General features: G+C 34.6%; 1 protein-coding gene across 1 annotated transcript in view; it reads left to right on the top strand.

The window, feature by feature from the left end:
- Window positions 1-17,677, top strand: part of LOC150088434 (damage-control phosphatase 1-like) — an 84,249-nt gene extending 66,572 nt beyond the window's left edge. Inside the window, exon 5 of the mRNA XM_090370774.1 lies at window positions 16,846-17,677. Coding sequence (XP_090226900.1) covers window positions 16,846-17,613 — 768 coding nt within the window. The 3' untranslated portion in view covers window positions 17,614-17,677. The remainder of the gene's footprint in view (window positions 1-16,845) is intronic.
- The last annotated feature ends 792 nt before the right edge of the window (window positions 17,678-18,469 follow it).

The raw sequence follows: 18,469 nt of genomic DNA, 5'->3' as shown, positions 1-18,469 counted from the left end.
TGTTAAACTTCAGTTGCCACTTCTCAGCCCATTTTCCAAACATATCTAGATCCAGTTGGAGTAGCATACTGTCTTTACTGTTGTTAACAACCCTGCCTACCTTTGTATTATCTGAAAACTTGGACATTAAATCTGATATACCTTCATCAATATCATTAATAAATATACAAAATAACAATGGGCCCAACACCGAACCCATTTATATATGCACCCTTTATATATGCATAAAGTGCCTATTGCCTTCATCATGTGCATCTGCCAATCCACCTGCATATAAAAACTTGACTCCTGTTGGATGGATTTTCATAAAATAGTTTGGCTTTTTCAGAAAGGTTTCTCAGACCATGCTAAATTTCATTAAAATCAGACCAGCAAGAATCTGGCAGTTTTCTTTGTTGTTGTTTTTTTTTTTTTTTTCTCTTTTTATACATCTCACATAGATTATCTCTATTGTCCTGTATATCATAATTGAAGACTGGATTGTTTCTTGCTGTGCAGTGATAGGAGAAATGAGTGAGTGAGCGAGCAAGCAAGCAAGCAAGCAAGCAAGCAAGCAATATGACAGATCCATAGAAATGAAATATCCTTGGTTCACACGTAAAAGTTGTTGCTTTTTTTTTGTTATAAATTATGAATTATTACCATTTACTATCATGCCTAAAATTAAACATGCTGCTCATATTAACAAACTTATTTCTTATTTTTATACTATGTTACATGGGCATATTAGACATTTGAACAAGGCATTATAGTACAGGATGTTATAAAAAGGTTTTAAAATAAAATTTTTCTTTATATCCCTCCCTGTTTTTATATAGACAAAAACCTGTTAACTGTAATGTATAAGAGATATAATCCACTTAGAATTAATGATTAACCCTCTGCGGTCATGACAACTGTGCCCATTAACATTTCCAGTTATGGAATTTGTTTTCTTGCTATTGTTATACCACCTATTTACATTTCATACAGACACTCTGAGAAGCTAAATCAATGTTTATCGATGTTTATATTCAATTGTTAGTGGTAGGTTGTATTGTTTTCCTGTAGTTCTCTTTCAGTCAGATGTGGTGCTGTGAACATTGGCCTTTCTGATTATGGAATTTGTTTTCCCACTGTACTGGCTCAATTATTGTACTGCCATTTATTTATACTTCTTATGAACAATCTGTAAAATTAAATAGACATTTATATTCATTTGTTAACAGCTGGCAATATATATATATATTTTTTTGTCTTCTTCAAGTCCAATGTTTCAAGTGGTGTGACCATTGCCATTTCTGATTATAAATTTGAAGTCTCCTAGTGTGCTGGCTCAATTACTGCACTGTCATCCATTTATACTTCATATAAACAATGTGAAAAACTGAGTCAATGTTTATATTTAGTTTTTAATGGCAGGTGGTGTGTTTTTTTTTTTTTTTTTCTCCAATGCAGAAGTCACAGAATAAATTATACTCTTTGTTAGAGTGAAGTATTTAGACAAGCCATTAAGATCTCATAATGGCCTTTCTGTGCCAAAATTGTTAGACCTTTCTGAATAAATTGGGGATAAAAAGGAAACTTGCAAATAAGATAGTTTCTGACTGTTCCCATATGGTGTGGCTGAGTTTTGATTTTCACTATCTGAACTAAAGGAGTTTTTTGATGTTATTATCAACATGGGACTAACAGAAAAATTGATATAAAGAAATATCTGTCTGAAGCAGGGCTCCCACTCACAAATTTAAAAAAAACTTAGATTGCAACTTAAATAAACCCAAAAAAAACCTAGTTTTCATCATATAGTATAGCAACACAAATAAGATAAAACTTACCATGCAAAAATATCTTTTATTTAATTGTAATCAGAATTTTCATCCCATTCAGTTCCCTCCACATTTATTTTTTGAAGTTCTTTCATTTTTTTCAAACGTTCTTCGTATCTTTTATGACAAGTTCCGTGTATGACTTCTTTTTCCAATTCTGATTTAGGTTTGCATGTATAGCAATTTTGATTAGATCTATTTATCGCCTGTTGTGCCATTAGTCGATTTTTCACAGTTTCTGGTTTAAGGGAGTTTGTGGCTTTTGTTTTTATAGGGTTTACTTGGGAGAAGATTCTTTCTATGCTTGCCGAAGAGTGAGGTAAAATAGTTAGACTGGTCATAAAGTTAGATAAAATCTCATATTTAGAATTATTAAAGCCATCTTTTACATTACGTAACAGATACCAAAACTCAGGGATGGTTTTGTAAGAGAAATCTAAATCTTGATTTAAACGAAATGATCTCCATTCATCATCTAGAAGATCTAGTTTGTCTTCAGAAACAAAGTGAGGGAACTGCATTGCTAAATGGAAAATTGAGCATGGCGAATTGGCACAATCATGTATCACTGCTGGGTCAAGAACATTGAGACTGGCGATAATTCCATCATTTAGAGGAAATCTTTTTCTGATTTCCATACAAAGTTCAACAAGAAATTTTAAACAATCATTTTTAAACCTGCTTTCACTGTCACCAAGCGGTATTGAATTTAATAAGGCCATGCAACGGCCTCCCAAATATATTTTATTCAGAGGTTTATGATTTATTGCATTGCTTGGATCAATTTCAACCAGCTTGCACGAAGTAATGACTTCTTTTATGAAAAATCTAAGAATATTTTTATACTCAATTGAAACCATTGAATGAAGTAAGTGCAATCTGAAATGCTCAGATTGAAATTCAATATTCAGGAAGTTTATTTTCTCCAGTACATATCCTAAAAACAACAACATATGCTTAGTTCCTTTGGTGATCATAGTATTGTAAATATTCCCTGCACCATCGATTTTATCAATTTTTGATTGAGACTGAAAATAAAGAACTAACGCATCCCACTGCTCAATAATAATTTTTATTACATTGCCACGGGATAACCAACGTGTTTGTGCTAATTTGGGGATTTTATGCTTAGCAGTATCTACAACATCTTGAATCATTTTGAACTCGTTTAATCTTTTACTACTATGGGAAAAATAACAGGAGATATCTTTTATAAATATTTCTAGATATGATGGTAGTACCTTGACTGAATGACTAGCGCATAATGCAAAAGAATGGCAAACACATCCCATTATAAATACTGATGGTACATCCTTTTTTAGCAATGACTGGAACCCACTCTTAGTACTCATCATAGTGGCACGATTATCACTATCAAAGCCAACGAGATTACTTATTTGAATGTTTTTTTCTATGAAAAGATCTTTTACAGCTTGATAAAGCCCTTCTGAAATACCATTTTCAACACAAACAGTGTCAAGTAACACATCTACAACATCAAGTTTTTGAATATCAAAATATCTAAAAACAACAGCTAGAACTTGTGATAAAGATAAATCTGTACTTTCATCTATTATCATTGAAAACTTGTTGTTTCTGCATATGTTAGAAATGTATATTTTTTCATGATAGGCTATGCCATCTTGTATAAGATAAGAGACTTTAGTCGCCTTCATCTGAACTTGTTTTGCAATATTGCTATTATGAAATGCTTTCTTACATGCTTCTATAAGGTGATCACATTGCGCAAATGGAACATTATGCTCAGAAATGAGTGCAGCAATTGTTAACTCTGCCTTTGCTACGTCTTCATTCTCGTAGGTTTACGTTTTGTGAAGAACGTGTCTAACGTTGAACTTGTCTTAGCAATATTTGCACTTTTTTTTATGTTTAACTGTATTTTTATGCGCTAGTAACATCGATTTATTGGCATTCTTTAATTTCATATCACAACAAATACAGTAAGATGCATCTTTTTCATTACTGTCTTCTTTCAACCCATCCTTTAATTCCAGATCTTCTAACCATTCATTTCTAAAATTTTGAGTATACCACCGTTTACGCAAAACATAAGCCTTTCTTCTTACGAAGAAAGGCTTAAGTTTTGCAAATTACAGTGTCTGGAGACTAGGCACCAGCGAGGTGATCTGATAGAGGTGTATAAAGCCTTGAATGGTTTAAGCATGCTCAATGCTGATGGGATTCTTCCTCTAGCTCAGAGGAATCACCTGAGAGGGCATAAATTCAAATTGAGGAAAGACAGATGTAGGATAGACGTGCAGAAATTTGCCTTTAGCCAGCGGGTGGTTGGTTGGTTGGTGGAACAGACTTCCATTCCTTGTGGTGGAGGTTGATAGCCTAAATAAGTTTAAGGCTCAGCTGGACAGGTATTTTGAACGAACAGAGGAGTGAAGTGGAAGTGGGTTTTTTTTTTTTTTTTTTTTGGCTGATGCTGCATAAGCTTGCTTTCTTGCATCAAATGCCTCTACTAATGCTAATGCTTACTCATCTTTCTCTGTGGGGAACAAGTTTCAGACATTGTGGGCAATTTGTGGGTATGGCTAATTAGCAATTATCTTATTTAAAATGTTCTATAAAATGAAAAATAAATCACTAATCCATTAACATAAAATAGAAATAGTCACTACAATTTAAATTTATTATATCACATTTATGTAGTATACACATAAATGTAAAAATCACCCCAAATAATGCAATAATACCACGAATGATCACAAAAGACTGTGCAGTAAAGACCGCCTTCCGCCTGCTCAATAGGCTGCACATACATGTTAGTAGCACGATCATGTATGCTTATATGTATGAACATGTAAGCGTAATTTCATAGTGTAGAACCCTGCGAAAACTTTGAAATCCTTTTACATTTGTAGTATTTTGTACAAGCACTTGAGATATTACAAATTATGATTAGAATATAAAATTAAGAAAATTGTAAACTGTTATTAAATGTATTAAATTGTATTGTATTTACAAGAAATAAAAATAAATTTTGACTTAAAATTAAAAATTACCGAAAAAACCCAGATAATGAGATATTTTTGTGAAAAAAACCTATCAACCCAGATGACAATCAAAAAACCCAGATCTGGGTGGAAAAACCCAGGAGTGGGAGCCCTGGTCTGAAGGATGAATAGACAGAATTCAATTTTTCAAGAATGTATTTAGGAGGAAGAGATTGAAAAGATATTTTAATACCAATTTTAAACACACACACCAACCGTTTATGACTGGTTGAATAATGAAATAAAATAAAATAAAATGATAGAAAAGACTGTAAAATAATATTTACAAAAAACTTTTAGTCATTTACAAAAAACTAAACTATAACAAAAGTAAAATAAGTAAATAAGTTAAAATGCATTAAAATATAAATATAAAAGCGATAAAAAGACGATAAAAAACACTAGAGCTTTCGGAGGTGTCTTCCTCCTTCCTCAGTAATAGTGAGACTTAAATGACACATCCTTAAATACCAGGTTCACGGCACACGTGGATGACCAGTCGCATACTCAGCATTCCTTTCACTTGTACCGGAACCAGAAGTGGACTGGACACGTGGAAAATTAAAACGTTTGTCTCTTGTCAAAACCACCGCCTCAAAAAGGGGGTGAAGCCTAACTCCCCTGTCTCTGTTTATACTATTGTTACCAGAGGATCCAATCCACAGACTTTCCAGCCACTTGCGGTCCCAGAATCTATGCGCCCGGTCAAGGATGACAGCGTTGTCGGGGGAGATCTGGTGTTGTTTTTCCCAATAGTGCTCGGCAATGGCGGATTTGTTGAGCTCTGCGGTCCGTATCGCTCATGAATGTTCTCCCAGACAGTCCTTGAGATGCCATCCTGTCTCCCCCACGTAACATTCCCCACAATCCGGGCATGTGATCTCATACACGACCCCACTACTAGAATCCCTAGTAATGGGGTCTTTGACCTGTGACACTACTGTGTGCAACCTCCGGCCCGGAAGCTGCACACAACGTGTCTGAAAGTCGCGAAGCATCCTCGCAATGCGATCTGACAGGCCTGGATAGTAGGGAACATACACTGTGGTAAGTGGTACAGGCGGAACTACCCGATTGGGCTCTTCCTCTCTGTTGTATTAGCAAGTTACCTGAACATATTGCTAATCAAATTCGTGTTAAAGCTGTCGCCATCCTGGGCCAAGCAAAAACGATTGCTCCAAATCTTACTCCGAAACAGAAGAAAGCGCTAGAAGAACTTAAACGGGACGAAGATATTATAATCCTACCAGCAGATAAAGGCAGATCAACTGTGGTATTAAACAAAGAAGATTACCACAAGAAAGCGTTAGACTTATTAGGTGATAATTGTACGTATAAGATTGTTCACAGAAACCCCTTGGCTAGCTTAGAACAGCGTGTAAATAAGATGCTACTTTCCTGGCTAAAGATGGAAAAGATTCCAAAGGACAAGTATTGGTCCATGCATGCAACAGGGTGTCGACTGCCCAGATTTTATGGGTTACCTAAGACACACAAGGAGAATGTTCCATTACGGCCCATAGTTTCCTTCATTGGTAGCCCTACGTATGCTTTATCAAAATATCTGGCGCAGCTGATTTCCCCGGTTGTGGGGCGGTCCGCGTTGGTCATTGGAGACAGTGCGGAATTTGTGAACTTTGTAAGGAGTCAAGAAATAGGGGAGGACGAGATGATGATGTCATTAGATGTTACATCATTATTTTCTTGTATCCCCATAGCCCATGGGGTAGAATCTGTAAAGTTGGCTTTACAAAAGGATAATACTTTAAGTGCTAGATCCCACCTAAACATAGAAGATATATGTGGTGCTGTTGAATTATGTCTTTCTAGTACAACCTTGGTTTTCCAAGGAGTGATGTATAAACAGGTTCACGGTACAGCCATGGGTTCTCCAATCAGCGCCATTGTTGCAAATCTGGCTGTGGAGGAATTTGAGAATAGGGTTTTCGCAAGATTGGAGTTCCCTATGCGTAAGTGGAAACGATATGTTGATGACACGTTTACTATTGTAAGGAAGGGGAGAGAGGAAGATGTGGTCTCGTTTCTCAATGGTTTCTCCCCCTTCATAAAATTTACCTCGGAGGTAGAAATAGATGGTACCCTCCCATTTCTGGACATAATGGTATATAGGGAAGGCCCCAGACTTAGAACTAAGGTTTATAGGAAACCAATGTGTAGGGGCCAGTACACACATTATAGGACGGCACAGACTGTCCAACATAAAAATAGTGTGGCCAGAGCACTTTTGGGTAGGGTGAGAACGCATTGCAGTACCCCTGAGGAGGGGGAGAAGGAAATTAGGCAAATCACGACGGATCTTATGAGGTGCGGTTACCCCCAGAGGGTCATTGATGAATACAACAGAGAGGAAGAGCCCAATCGGTAGTTCCGCCTGTACCGCTTACCACAGTGTATGTTCCCTACTATCCGGGCCTGTCAGATCGCATTGCGAGGATGCTTCGCGACTTTCAGACACGTTGTGTGCAGCTTCCGGGCCGGAGGTTGCACACAGTAGTGTCACAGGTCAAAGACCCCATTACTAGGGATTCTAGTAGTGGGGTCGTGTATGAGATCACATGCCCGGATTGTGGGGAATGTTACGTGGGGGAGACAGGACGGCGTCTCAAGGACCGTCTGGGAGAACATTCACGAGCGATACGGACCGCAGAGCTCAACAAATCCGCCATTGCCGAGCACTATTGGGAAAAACAACACCAGATCTCCCCCGACAACGCTGTCATCCTTGACTGGGCGCATAGATTCTGGGACCGCAAGTGGCTGGAAAGTCTGTGGATTGGATCCTCTGGTAACAATAGTATAAACAGAGACAGGGGAGTTAGGCTTCACCCCCTTTTTGAGGCGGTGGTTTTGACAAGAGACAAACGTTTTAATTTTCCACGTGTCCAGTCCACTTCTGGTTCCGGTACAAGTGAAAGGAATGCTGAGTATGCGACTGGTCATCCACGTGTGCCGTGAACCTGGTATTTAAGGATGTGTCATTTAAGTCTCACTATTACTGAGGAAGGAGGAAGACACCTCCGAAAGCTCTAGTGTTTTTTATCGTCTTTTTATCGCTTTTATATTTATATTTTAATGCATTTTAACTTATTTACTTATTTTACTTTTGTTATAGTTTAGTTTTTTGTAAATGACTAAAAGTTTTTTGTAAATATTATTTTACAGTCTTTTCTATCATTTTATTTTATTTTATTTCATTATTCAACCAGTCATAAACGGTTGGTGTGTGTGTTTAAAATTGATAGTATGAATAATTCCAACCTCAGAGGCCTTATTGCAGATAAGATATTTTAATGTTGCATCTTTGCCCACCCACAGAAGGACAAACAAAAGGAATTCAAGTAGGTGTTCCAAAGTAAAAAATATTTTCGATTATCTGGATGGAATCTTTTAATATTTTCTTCCAGCAGTAAATTTTATATCAGAGCTTTTAAAATGTTATGCCATGCCATTTTGTATATTGGCTCATGTAAACCCAAAAAAAATAAATTTGAACATCATATTTCAAATATTAATTTTTCTGATCTGGACTAGAGAAGACATGGAGAAGACAGTAAAAATAATGCTGGACTGCAAAGGGTTAATTTTATAAAAATATGATAAAGCACATATAACAGAATATGCAGGGTGATTATAAAGTCCTTAGCTATTTTTAAAAAATAAGAACCAAATCCTTTCAGACCCAGATACATACAATCCGACAATACATATAATATTACCAAACATATAAACAGACTTGATATTATTTTAAGAAACCTAAGGAAAAATAAAGAAATCAACTTACATACTTTGCAACAAATCGGTATACGAAATAACATTCTTTCGCACATGTTTGGCATCGCCAAACTGCATAAACCCAATCACCCACTAAGACCGATAATTTCTTTTAATAAATCAGCCTTTGTTAATCTTTCCTCCTTTCTGGTTAAGATTATTTCCCCCCTTACAAAATTTTCTAAATTTAAAGTTAATAATACTATCCAACTATTTGAGAAAATAAACCCCATTATTATTTCCAACACAGGTAATTTAGCATCTTTCGATATAGTATCCCTATACACCAATGTACATCTACCAACCGCTTTACAGGCTCTACGTGATTTCTTAACCAATGACAGCACCCTAATTAATCGTACCTCTCTCTTGATCAATGGCATATTTGAACTTCATTTTTCTTAGATGCTAGACATTTTCGTTTCAATAACCAAATATATCAACAAACATTTGGTTTACCTGTTGGATTGAGGATCTCAGCTTCCCCCCCCCCCCCCCCCCCGTCCGAAATATACTTAGCCCCTATAGAAAACCAAGTTTTACAACCTTACCCTACAGAGTTAAAATTATATACACACTATGCTGATGACATCCTTATAATTGGCAATAAAACTATAATTGATGACATTTTTATAAAGTTTAATTCCTTTCACGATAGATTAAAGTACACTCTTGAATTGGAGGAAAACGGATATTTAAATTTTGTAAACCTTACCATATATAAAGCTGATACTGAACTCAGAACTAGAATTTTCAGAAAAAACACTCACACCGGAAAATACTTACACTATGAGTCACACCACCCTTTTAGCACAAAAAAAGCTGTTCTGTACAATCAAATATATAATGCCATCAAATACAGTTCAACACAAAACGACTTATCTAACAAACTTCAATATCTTACAGAAAAATTTATATCCAGGAAATACTCTTTACAGTTAATTCAAAAAACTATTTCCAATGTCCAAAATAATATTAATAATCCATCTAAACATAACACACACACAACAATTTATGCGTAGTTCTTCCGTATCACAGTGACCTGGTTAGACAGTTTTGTCGAATATTTGCAAATACCGACATTACACTCATATTTTCAACATACAATAAAATAGGATCCATGTTTAATTCTTATAAAGAAACTTATAAATACCAAATCTGTGATTTGAACAATATAGTATATTTAATAAAATGCCAGGAAAAATGTAATGCATGCTATATCGGAAGCACTACTTCAAAATACGGCTCTACAAATACACGAGCATCCTATCATTATAATAGCTTTAGAACTGGACAAGCAAATACAGAACTGACTTTACATGTACAATCCCATAACCACACACCTTTAGTAGATTTAGCAACCCTCATTATTAAATTACAATCTAGCTTCAGAATTTATCAGTATGAAGCCCTTATCATAAAATGGTTTTGGCATCAATCTAAATTAAACATATTAAATGCAAAATTACCCTACAACCTCTCCCCGGTCTGGAATCTCACACACCTGAGATTCCCACGTGCATCAAAGAGCATCACGGGAACTTAGAGTTCTTTTAAAATACACTAATACCAACTGAAGATGTTAATAACGAAAGCCTGTCGTTACGGCTATTGGTCTCTTGATTATACTCTCACAGTCCCAATTCTTTTCATCTTTAATTCATGACAACCAAGGATGAAGACGTGCACTTCTATTTCCTTGAGTATATTTTAACTCCGTTTCAAAAATTTAGGCTCATCCATATTAAATCCAATTTTTAGTCTATTCCACCTTATTCACTCTAACTGCAGGTTATATTAAGGTAAGTACTGAAAATTAAGCTATTGCTGCTATTTATTAAGTCAATCAAATTGGTACCCTAAGGAATCCTACAGTTTATCCAATTGTCAAAATAAGAACAGTAAAATGGAGTATTTAGAAAAAAATTTTTACACAGTCAGGCAAAAAATTTGATAGTTTTTTTAAATCAAAAAAATATTTCCAATGCTCACCACCAGATGATGAAGATTCACACATCAAGTTACTATTACAGCATATCAAAAGGCCATTTTACATTATTATGTACTGTGCAAAAAAAATACTAAACTACATGCAATAATATGTACTATGTAGGTAATATATGCTGCTGCAGTACTAAGCTGATGTACCTGGGTGGTGAGAGAAATAGCATTTAATGATCATTTGTGTCGAAATGATTAGTTGTGAATCCCTCTGCCCTATGTAGTCATGCTGGAATATAAACAGAACTTTTTTATTATTATTGTTTTCTCTCTATTAGTTTACTTTTTTGTGAAAATAACTATAGTGTTACTGTCGTTGGCTTTATGTCGTTCTCAAACATGTAACATGACCTAACTCATGAAAAATTCTAACATGATTATGAGATTTGAATAAATAAGAAATCTCTGTAATAAACCACAAAGTATGCATCCTCTGGCTCAGCTGTAAGTTGTATAGATTATTGAATCTGCTGATAAACAAGCTACCTACAGTTCTCACAGCACTTCATGTGCACACACACACACACATGCATAGATTATTGAATCTGCTGATAAACAAGCTACCTACAGTTCTCACAGCACTTCATGTGCACACACACACACATGCATATGTGGGTGCAGCTTCTCAAACTTTTGATGTTTTATGAAGAAGGTACTCGTTCGCACTCACCATTATTTCTATAAAATCATAAGGATGTATCAAACTAAACATGTGGCTTTGAGAACTGATTGAAATGGAGACATAATCATGTTAGTAAACACATTCTAGACTGATAAAGCACAATTTTCATTGAATAGAGGCATGAACACTCATTTTTTTTGCATTTGGTTCTCGTGTAACCGACATCATTTTCAGGAAGCCCCTTCCTATTCTCCAAAGATGAGTGTAGAGTGCAGTTTTACTGCGTAATTTATCCTCAAATTATTCTTTTTTTAAAGGTCCACTTAGAATGGAAAACACAACCATCACAAGACAACATTATATATCACTATTAGAAGATTATATGAGAGTGCCTTCAAGATGCAATCTCCATGTATGATAGAGCACCACCATCACTCAACCAGTTTCCACTCTACCGCATGAAACATTTGTACCTGATAAAATGATTAGTAGGACTCTCCCCATTGCTTGGCCTCCATGTTCTCTGGACTTGACTCCTGCAGATTTTTGACTATAGAGATATTTAAAATGTTTACAGAGAGCTATTTAGCTATCTAGTCTTACAGAGAGCTATTTAGCTATCTAGTCTTACAGAGAGCTATTTAGCTATCTAGTCTTACAGAGAGCTATTTAGTCTTTAAAGAATAGTATTGGATGTGAGGTTTCAGCCATCTCTACATGCTTGCTGCTGACAAGTGTAAACAGTGTTATTCCTCATCTAAATGAATACTTATAGGACAGAATGGTGCACCTGTAGTAAATCTTTTCTGTACTGTGTTTTGTATTACAATAAAACCTTGATCCTTTGTTAGTCAATGTTGGAATTTTTTTTTGTTTCTCTATCCAAAATCTTAATGAAGTATCCAAAACACTTCATTAAATTTTATACTGGATTGTATAAAAATATTTTCTGTAAGGTTTTTTTGGGCTTCTTTACAGCTTTTATGAAAGTCATTTCAGAATAGCTATGGAATTTGTAATCATACTGTACATCAGGTGCTGAAATGAAACATGAAGGCATTGGCTGCTGGTCAAGACTGGTATGGAGTGTGTGTGTGTACAAGGTACTTCAGCATGTGTGTACAAGGTACTTATGTACCTTGTACACACATGCTGAAGATGTATGTATAGGCAGGGACATCAATAGGAGGGGTAGAATAGATCTCTGGGAACTTTTATGAATTAAATACGTTTAAAACCAAAGTAATGAACCATACAATTTCTCTGACAGGTTCACATAAGAACTGTTGGGAGTAGGTATATTTTTCTCTAAGTTATGCCCATTTTCCTTGTTATGTGCAGTCTTTCTTTCATTCCCAACAAGTTTGTGCTTAGAGGTGATACCTGTTTTGAAGATCCTTCCAAATCTGGACCAGTTTTAGGTTTACTGCTATTAAAATAAAGCAATTTATTGCTTTATTTCAGTAGTAGTAAAACTAAATATGCACAGTTGGTATAAGAACTCTGCCACTTGTTTGATGTTTGTCCTTGACAAACACTTGTGAAAGTGTGCCATACTCTCCAAACCTACAGTGTCATTTTAACAGATTTGGGGTATCCAACTAAAACCCAAAGTAGGATATCATTCTTTAATTTCCACAGTAACTCTAGTGTAACAGAAAGTCTGATTTCAACTGAATTCTGATTTCACCTATTTTTTGCATGAATTAGGATTCTACTGAATGCACCCTATCCTGCAATTCTATGATATGTTTTATACACATTATATTTGTGTGTTGGTAATATTGCAGCTGTCCTATCTAACATTAGGTGTATGGACTAGTCCCTAACATAAAGCTGTCTATCTTTATAAATCTAGTAAAAATACCATTATTGTAGTAATTTTCTCATATACTTATTGAAAATAAGTATGAGTATATCTCATATTATCAATCCACTGCAGGATGTAATCCTCTTCAATGATTCATGTTGAGGGAAATGGACCATAATCTGCCACCCTGGTCCAGTGCGGGTTGGCAGATCAACCATATTTAGCAGTCAGGGGCTTGAACCCTGGTCTACTCAAAGAGCCTGCACTACTGCACTCCCACTCTTGACCGCTCGACTATGGAGGCATTCATATCCAAGTGATCAGGAGCAGGAGTGCAGTAGCCCGTGCTCTTTAAGTAGACTACTAAATACAGTCGATCTGCCAACCCGTGCTTGGCAGATTATGGTCCATTTTCTTCAACATGAATTGTTGAGGAGGCTTCCCAGTCGATTGATAATGGCTGCAGTTTACCTTTACCTTTTATATCTCATATACTTATTAAAAATGAAAACTGGAATCATTATTAGAGGCTGGACGACACTGGGTAGGTGGGATCAAAAAGTTTCAGGACTGAGTTTGTTAAAAATGTCAGAACGTTGAATAAGAAAAAAAATTTTATTTTTATTTGTAATCAGTAATTGCTAGGATATGGGAAGACTAAAATGGCGATAGTAACGAATGGGCCTGGTGTACTGGGGTCCATGTTTGAGAGGTTGAAAAAGAGACTCGTTAGTCTTGAAAGCTACTGCCTGTTACTTATTATTATATATTTTATTATTACGTTAAACTGGGTTATTATACGTATCTATTTTTTCTCTCAAAATGGGGATTTTAAAAATAAAATAATCTGTTTCCATGAACAAAGGTTTATTTTTATATGTTGTTGATGCTGACTAATTTTGTTTATTTTTTATATGTTGTTGATGCTGTTTTAGAATATTGTGTTTTGAACAAAGATTTCCTTTTGCTCTTTGATGAAAAAATCAGGAATTTTAGAGGGATTATTCAAGCATATGCTGAAAAAGTGCTATCAAGAGAGGATATTTGGATGATATAAGCACTTAAACAATGGATACTCAGTTATTGATGATGCTTAGAGGTATGGAATCCTTGTACATCTGCAAATGACAAATTTGGCTCCTGCATTATTATTCACGACACTCAGAATAGACAATTGAAGACATAGCAAATATATCATAGTTGCTCGGTCTGCCTATCTGATATTTTAAATATGAAAAGATTTTGACACCAGCTGGTATCATAATCTTTTTATATTTACATGATCCCAGCTGGTCGAGCTGCTTTTGCTATTACTAATTTGTAGACCTCACACAGCTTGTTTGTTCACTTACCAGACAATCCAAATGACATGCCTAACACCCTTGATATTTTTCTGACTAATAACCCTTCAAGGTATACAGTTAATGATAGTGGTCCTCTAGACAGATCACAACTTGGTAATGGTCTCCTCCCTGGTAGAGCTTCTCTCTCTCTCTCTCTCATGTGGCCATTCTTCTCCTTGAATCACTTAGCATTTTGCATTATGAGAATGCAAAATGGGATGAGCTACATGAATGGTTGGACTACTGTTTTAAACATTCTGATTCCAATATTTGCTCAGATTGTCTGAAATTATTATGGTAGAGATGAAATCATTTATTCTGCATTCTATTTTAATAAATTTTGCACTGATACTGGTGTTTCCAAAGGTTCAGTTCTTTCTCCTACTCTTTTCCTCTCATATATTAATGACCTCCTTCCACTGACTGGAAATCCTATTCTTAATTTTGTTGATGATAGCACACTATATTGTGCCATCCAGTTTGAGAAACCTTGTCCTGCTCAAACAGCCTCAATTTCTCTAATACACACCAATTCCTTAAATGCAGATTTGGTAATTCTCCAGTGTGGCAAAGAAAACTTGGTTAAATTTAATCCTTCTAAAACTCAGTTCTGTCTTATTTCTTGCAAAAAAAAAAAAAAAAAAAAAAACTGCTCCTATACTCATCTTTTATGGTACTCAGATTTCTAGACAAGATATATCTTTATTAGGGATTACATCAACTTTTATTCTCTCTTGGAGAGTGATAACTACTCACTGTACAAATCTCAAATTCACCTTACCATGGAATATTGTTCTTACATTTGAGATGGTGTCCCCAAAAACCTGTCTAAAACTTCTTGACTCTGTTTGGAAGAGGGCAGTTAGGTTGTTAATTAATGACCCATATCCTACATAGTCTCTCCATTCATGCTCTTGTAGACATTCAGTTTTTGTTACTTGCATTTTCTTTAAATACCTCTACGGGCACTGTTCTTCTAATTGGAACGTGTAATATTTTTAGTGTTTAACTCCAAACTTACAGAGCCAACTTTATCTCTTTCTTGTGTATTCCTTTCTACTTCTGTGCACTGGAACAATCTTCCTTCACATGTATTTCCTGAAAATTATTACCTACAGAAATTCAAGTCTAATATCAGCAAGTGTCTTCTATCTTTTAAGCCTTCAACCCATGCATGATACTAAGTACTTTAAATTTTGATACCTTTCATGTTTGGGGGGTGTTCAAAAAAAAAATGTTCCCAACTTTTTAACAGCACATTGTGATCCAGGATTTAAAAAAAAAATAAATAAAAAATACTGAAAATGAAGTGTATTATCTTCATAGCCAACAGATGAAGTTTCAATTGTGTAAATTCTATCAATTCTGAAATTCTGATTGACACATCTAAGATGAAGTTATGCTAGAATTATTTTTTAACTATAAAGGCATGATTCATTTTGAATTTATATCAAGAGTTCATGCTGCAAAAAAAAAAAAAAAAAAACTATTTACTTAAAATTCATTAAGCATCTGAGAGATGCAGTCAGAAAGAAGGCCAAATCTGTGGGCAAGTAAAAAATTGGAAATTAGCCCTTCGTGTAAATCCATAATTTTTGGATACCTTTCCAAATGCTGTAAGGTGAGTAAGAATGGTGTTTTCACTGTCTTACAACACTCTCCTTATTCACCTTACCTTGTGCCATGTGACTTATTTTTTCCAAGCTAATGAACTCATTAAAAGGATGATTTTCAGTGAAGCAGAAGTTATGCCAGCTATGACAATAAATGAATGAACAAGCAATTAAGGAATGCTCAGAAATGGACATTGAAGAATGTTTCTTTGCAAATATATAACTAATGGAAAATTTTGTAAATAGCTAAGGCTGTTATTTTGAAAAATTAGTGTGTAATTATCCATAAAGGTTTTACTTGTTTAAATAAATATTCAGTCCTGGAACTCTTTGATCCTACCTTGTATTGCCTCAAGATTTCAAATTCTGTATTGTTCATAATAACATTGCAGAACATGATGTCATATCTTTCCTAATTTTATATCCCATGTAAGTAAATTTTTTTTTATCTCAACACAGAATTCTAACTTAAAAAGTTTCCTTGGCTATATTTTGTGCAAACGAGTCATAGTCGCAAAAGATGAAACACAGTGAAATGCCATTCTGAATTTATATTAATTTAAAATATTCATAATTACAAAAATGCTTATTATAATCCACTGTTTAAATAGCTTTTCAGATTACATTTCAATAGTGTTGTTAATGTCATATATCGTTGCAGTTGCATTTAGGGATCATGATAATAATGCAGATCGGGTAGTTTACCATTGAACATTGTATTACCTCACATGTAATATTGCATTCTGCTTTCTCATGTATATTCTGTTGAAATCAATATTATAAATATAAAGTTTGGTGGTTTTTTTTTTTTTTTTTTGGTTTTTTTTTTGTAGGTGTGTCTATGGGGAAATAAATGTGACCTTACCATATTAGCTGCCCAAGAAAATATGTCATTTTTTACGTTTGAACCATTATCACAGCTTCAGAAATGGAGAAAGAACATTTTAATAAATGATACAAACATACTATGGGGTTTATTAAAGGGAGTTAACAAAAAGTATAGTGGAAATGTTAGGCTGGATGTAGTGCTAGACAATGCTGGATTTGAGCTCTTTACAGACTTGTGTCTCCTTGAATACCTTCATGAAACTAAGCTAATTGATGTGGTTCACTTATATGTTAAACAGATGCCTTGGTTTGTATCTGATGTCACAGATGACGATTTTGTGGGGCTTCTAAAAACATTACAAAATTCTAGCAATCAAATTGTTTCAGAATTTGCAAATAAATGGTTCATGAATATAGACAGTGGAAGATGGGTGATTGAAAAAGAATATTTTTGGACTTTACCATATGATTTTAGTGAAATGCCAAAGATAGATCCAACTTTATATGAGAAACTTAGCTTATCCAATCTTATTATTTTTAAAGGAGACTTGAATTACAGAAAATTAACATCAGATAGACAATGGGAGTTTAATACCCCTTTCATTGTTGCCTTAAGAGAGTTTTTGCCTTCATCGCTGTGTGCTCTAAGAACACTTAAAGCTAATGTAATAACTGGGTTAAAGGAGAAACAAGGAGAAGAAATAGAGAAGACCCATCCAGCATGGCTAACATCAGGAGACTTTGCTGTAATTCAGTGTGCCCTGAAAAATTAAATTAAATTTTTTATATGCTTTTAAATTCTGCTATTCTAAATTATTCTGTTAATATGTATTATAATTGATCTGTTGAAAGTAAATTTTTGTATCCTGTATGTATACTATGTTAAGACAGTTTCAGACAAATGAATTATACATGAATCCATTATGAAACACATCATTCACTGTTTCTGCATCTGTTCTGTTTTTCATTGAATAGAATTAAAATTACTTCATTGTTACATTCTTTTTCTTAGAAATATTATTTCACTGAAATGAAATGTGATAAAATATTAGACAATTAAATGAATTGTTGAACATTTATGTCATTAGAGTATTGGATTGATGATGTTTACTGTATTTCTTTTGCAGGTTATAGTTTTCTTTAAAGGTAAGTATGGATATGGACCAGTATTATTTAAAATAATACTGATCCATATCCATGTACAAGCATAACTCAAGTCTCTTGCCTTGTAGCTAGTGAAAATTGTCCACTTTCAAATTCTCTGAAGATAGAATTTTTTATGGGCATTTTTCACATTGTGCTTAAGTTATTCACTGTCATGCAGGTGAGAGATTTAATTTTTTTTTATCTGAAATTCAGGTTTTTCATTCATCAAACCAATGATGGGAATACATACAATATGCTGACACAATGTGCTGACACTTCATGAGAAATAATGAGAGATACTAAAACAAAATCAAATCACTTTTTTTCTTCTGTCTGTCTGTTATTATACCATTTTTGTGGCAATACTTAATTTTCTTGTGTTTTGCACTGAACAATCATATTATGTTTAAATATCTATGCTCAGTGACATATATATAAATGTTATATGTAGTTCTAAGAAAAGTGGATAACTATGATTAGTCT

Source organism: Mastigoproctus giganteus, chromosome 3, assembly GCF_048544385.1.
Source record: "Mastigoproctus giganteus isolate SK-2022 chromosome 3, ASM4854438v1, whole genome shotgun sequence".
In the NCBI taxonomy this organism is placed as follows: Eukaryota; Metazoa; Arthropoda; class Arachnida; order Uropygi; family Thelyphonidae; genus Mastigoproctus; species Mastigoproctus giganteus.
The sequence above is the reverse complement of the archived record's forward strand: the minus strand, read 5'-3'. Positions and strand labels throughout refer to the sequence as shown.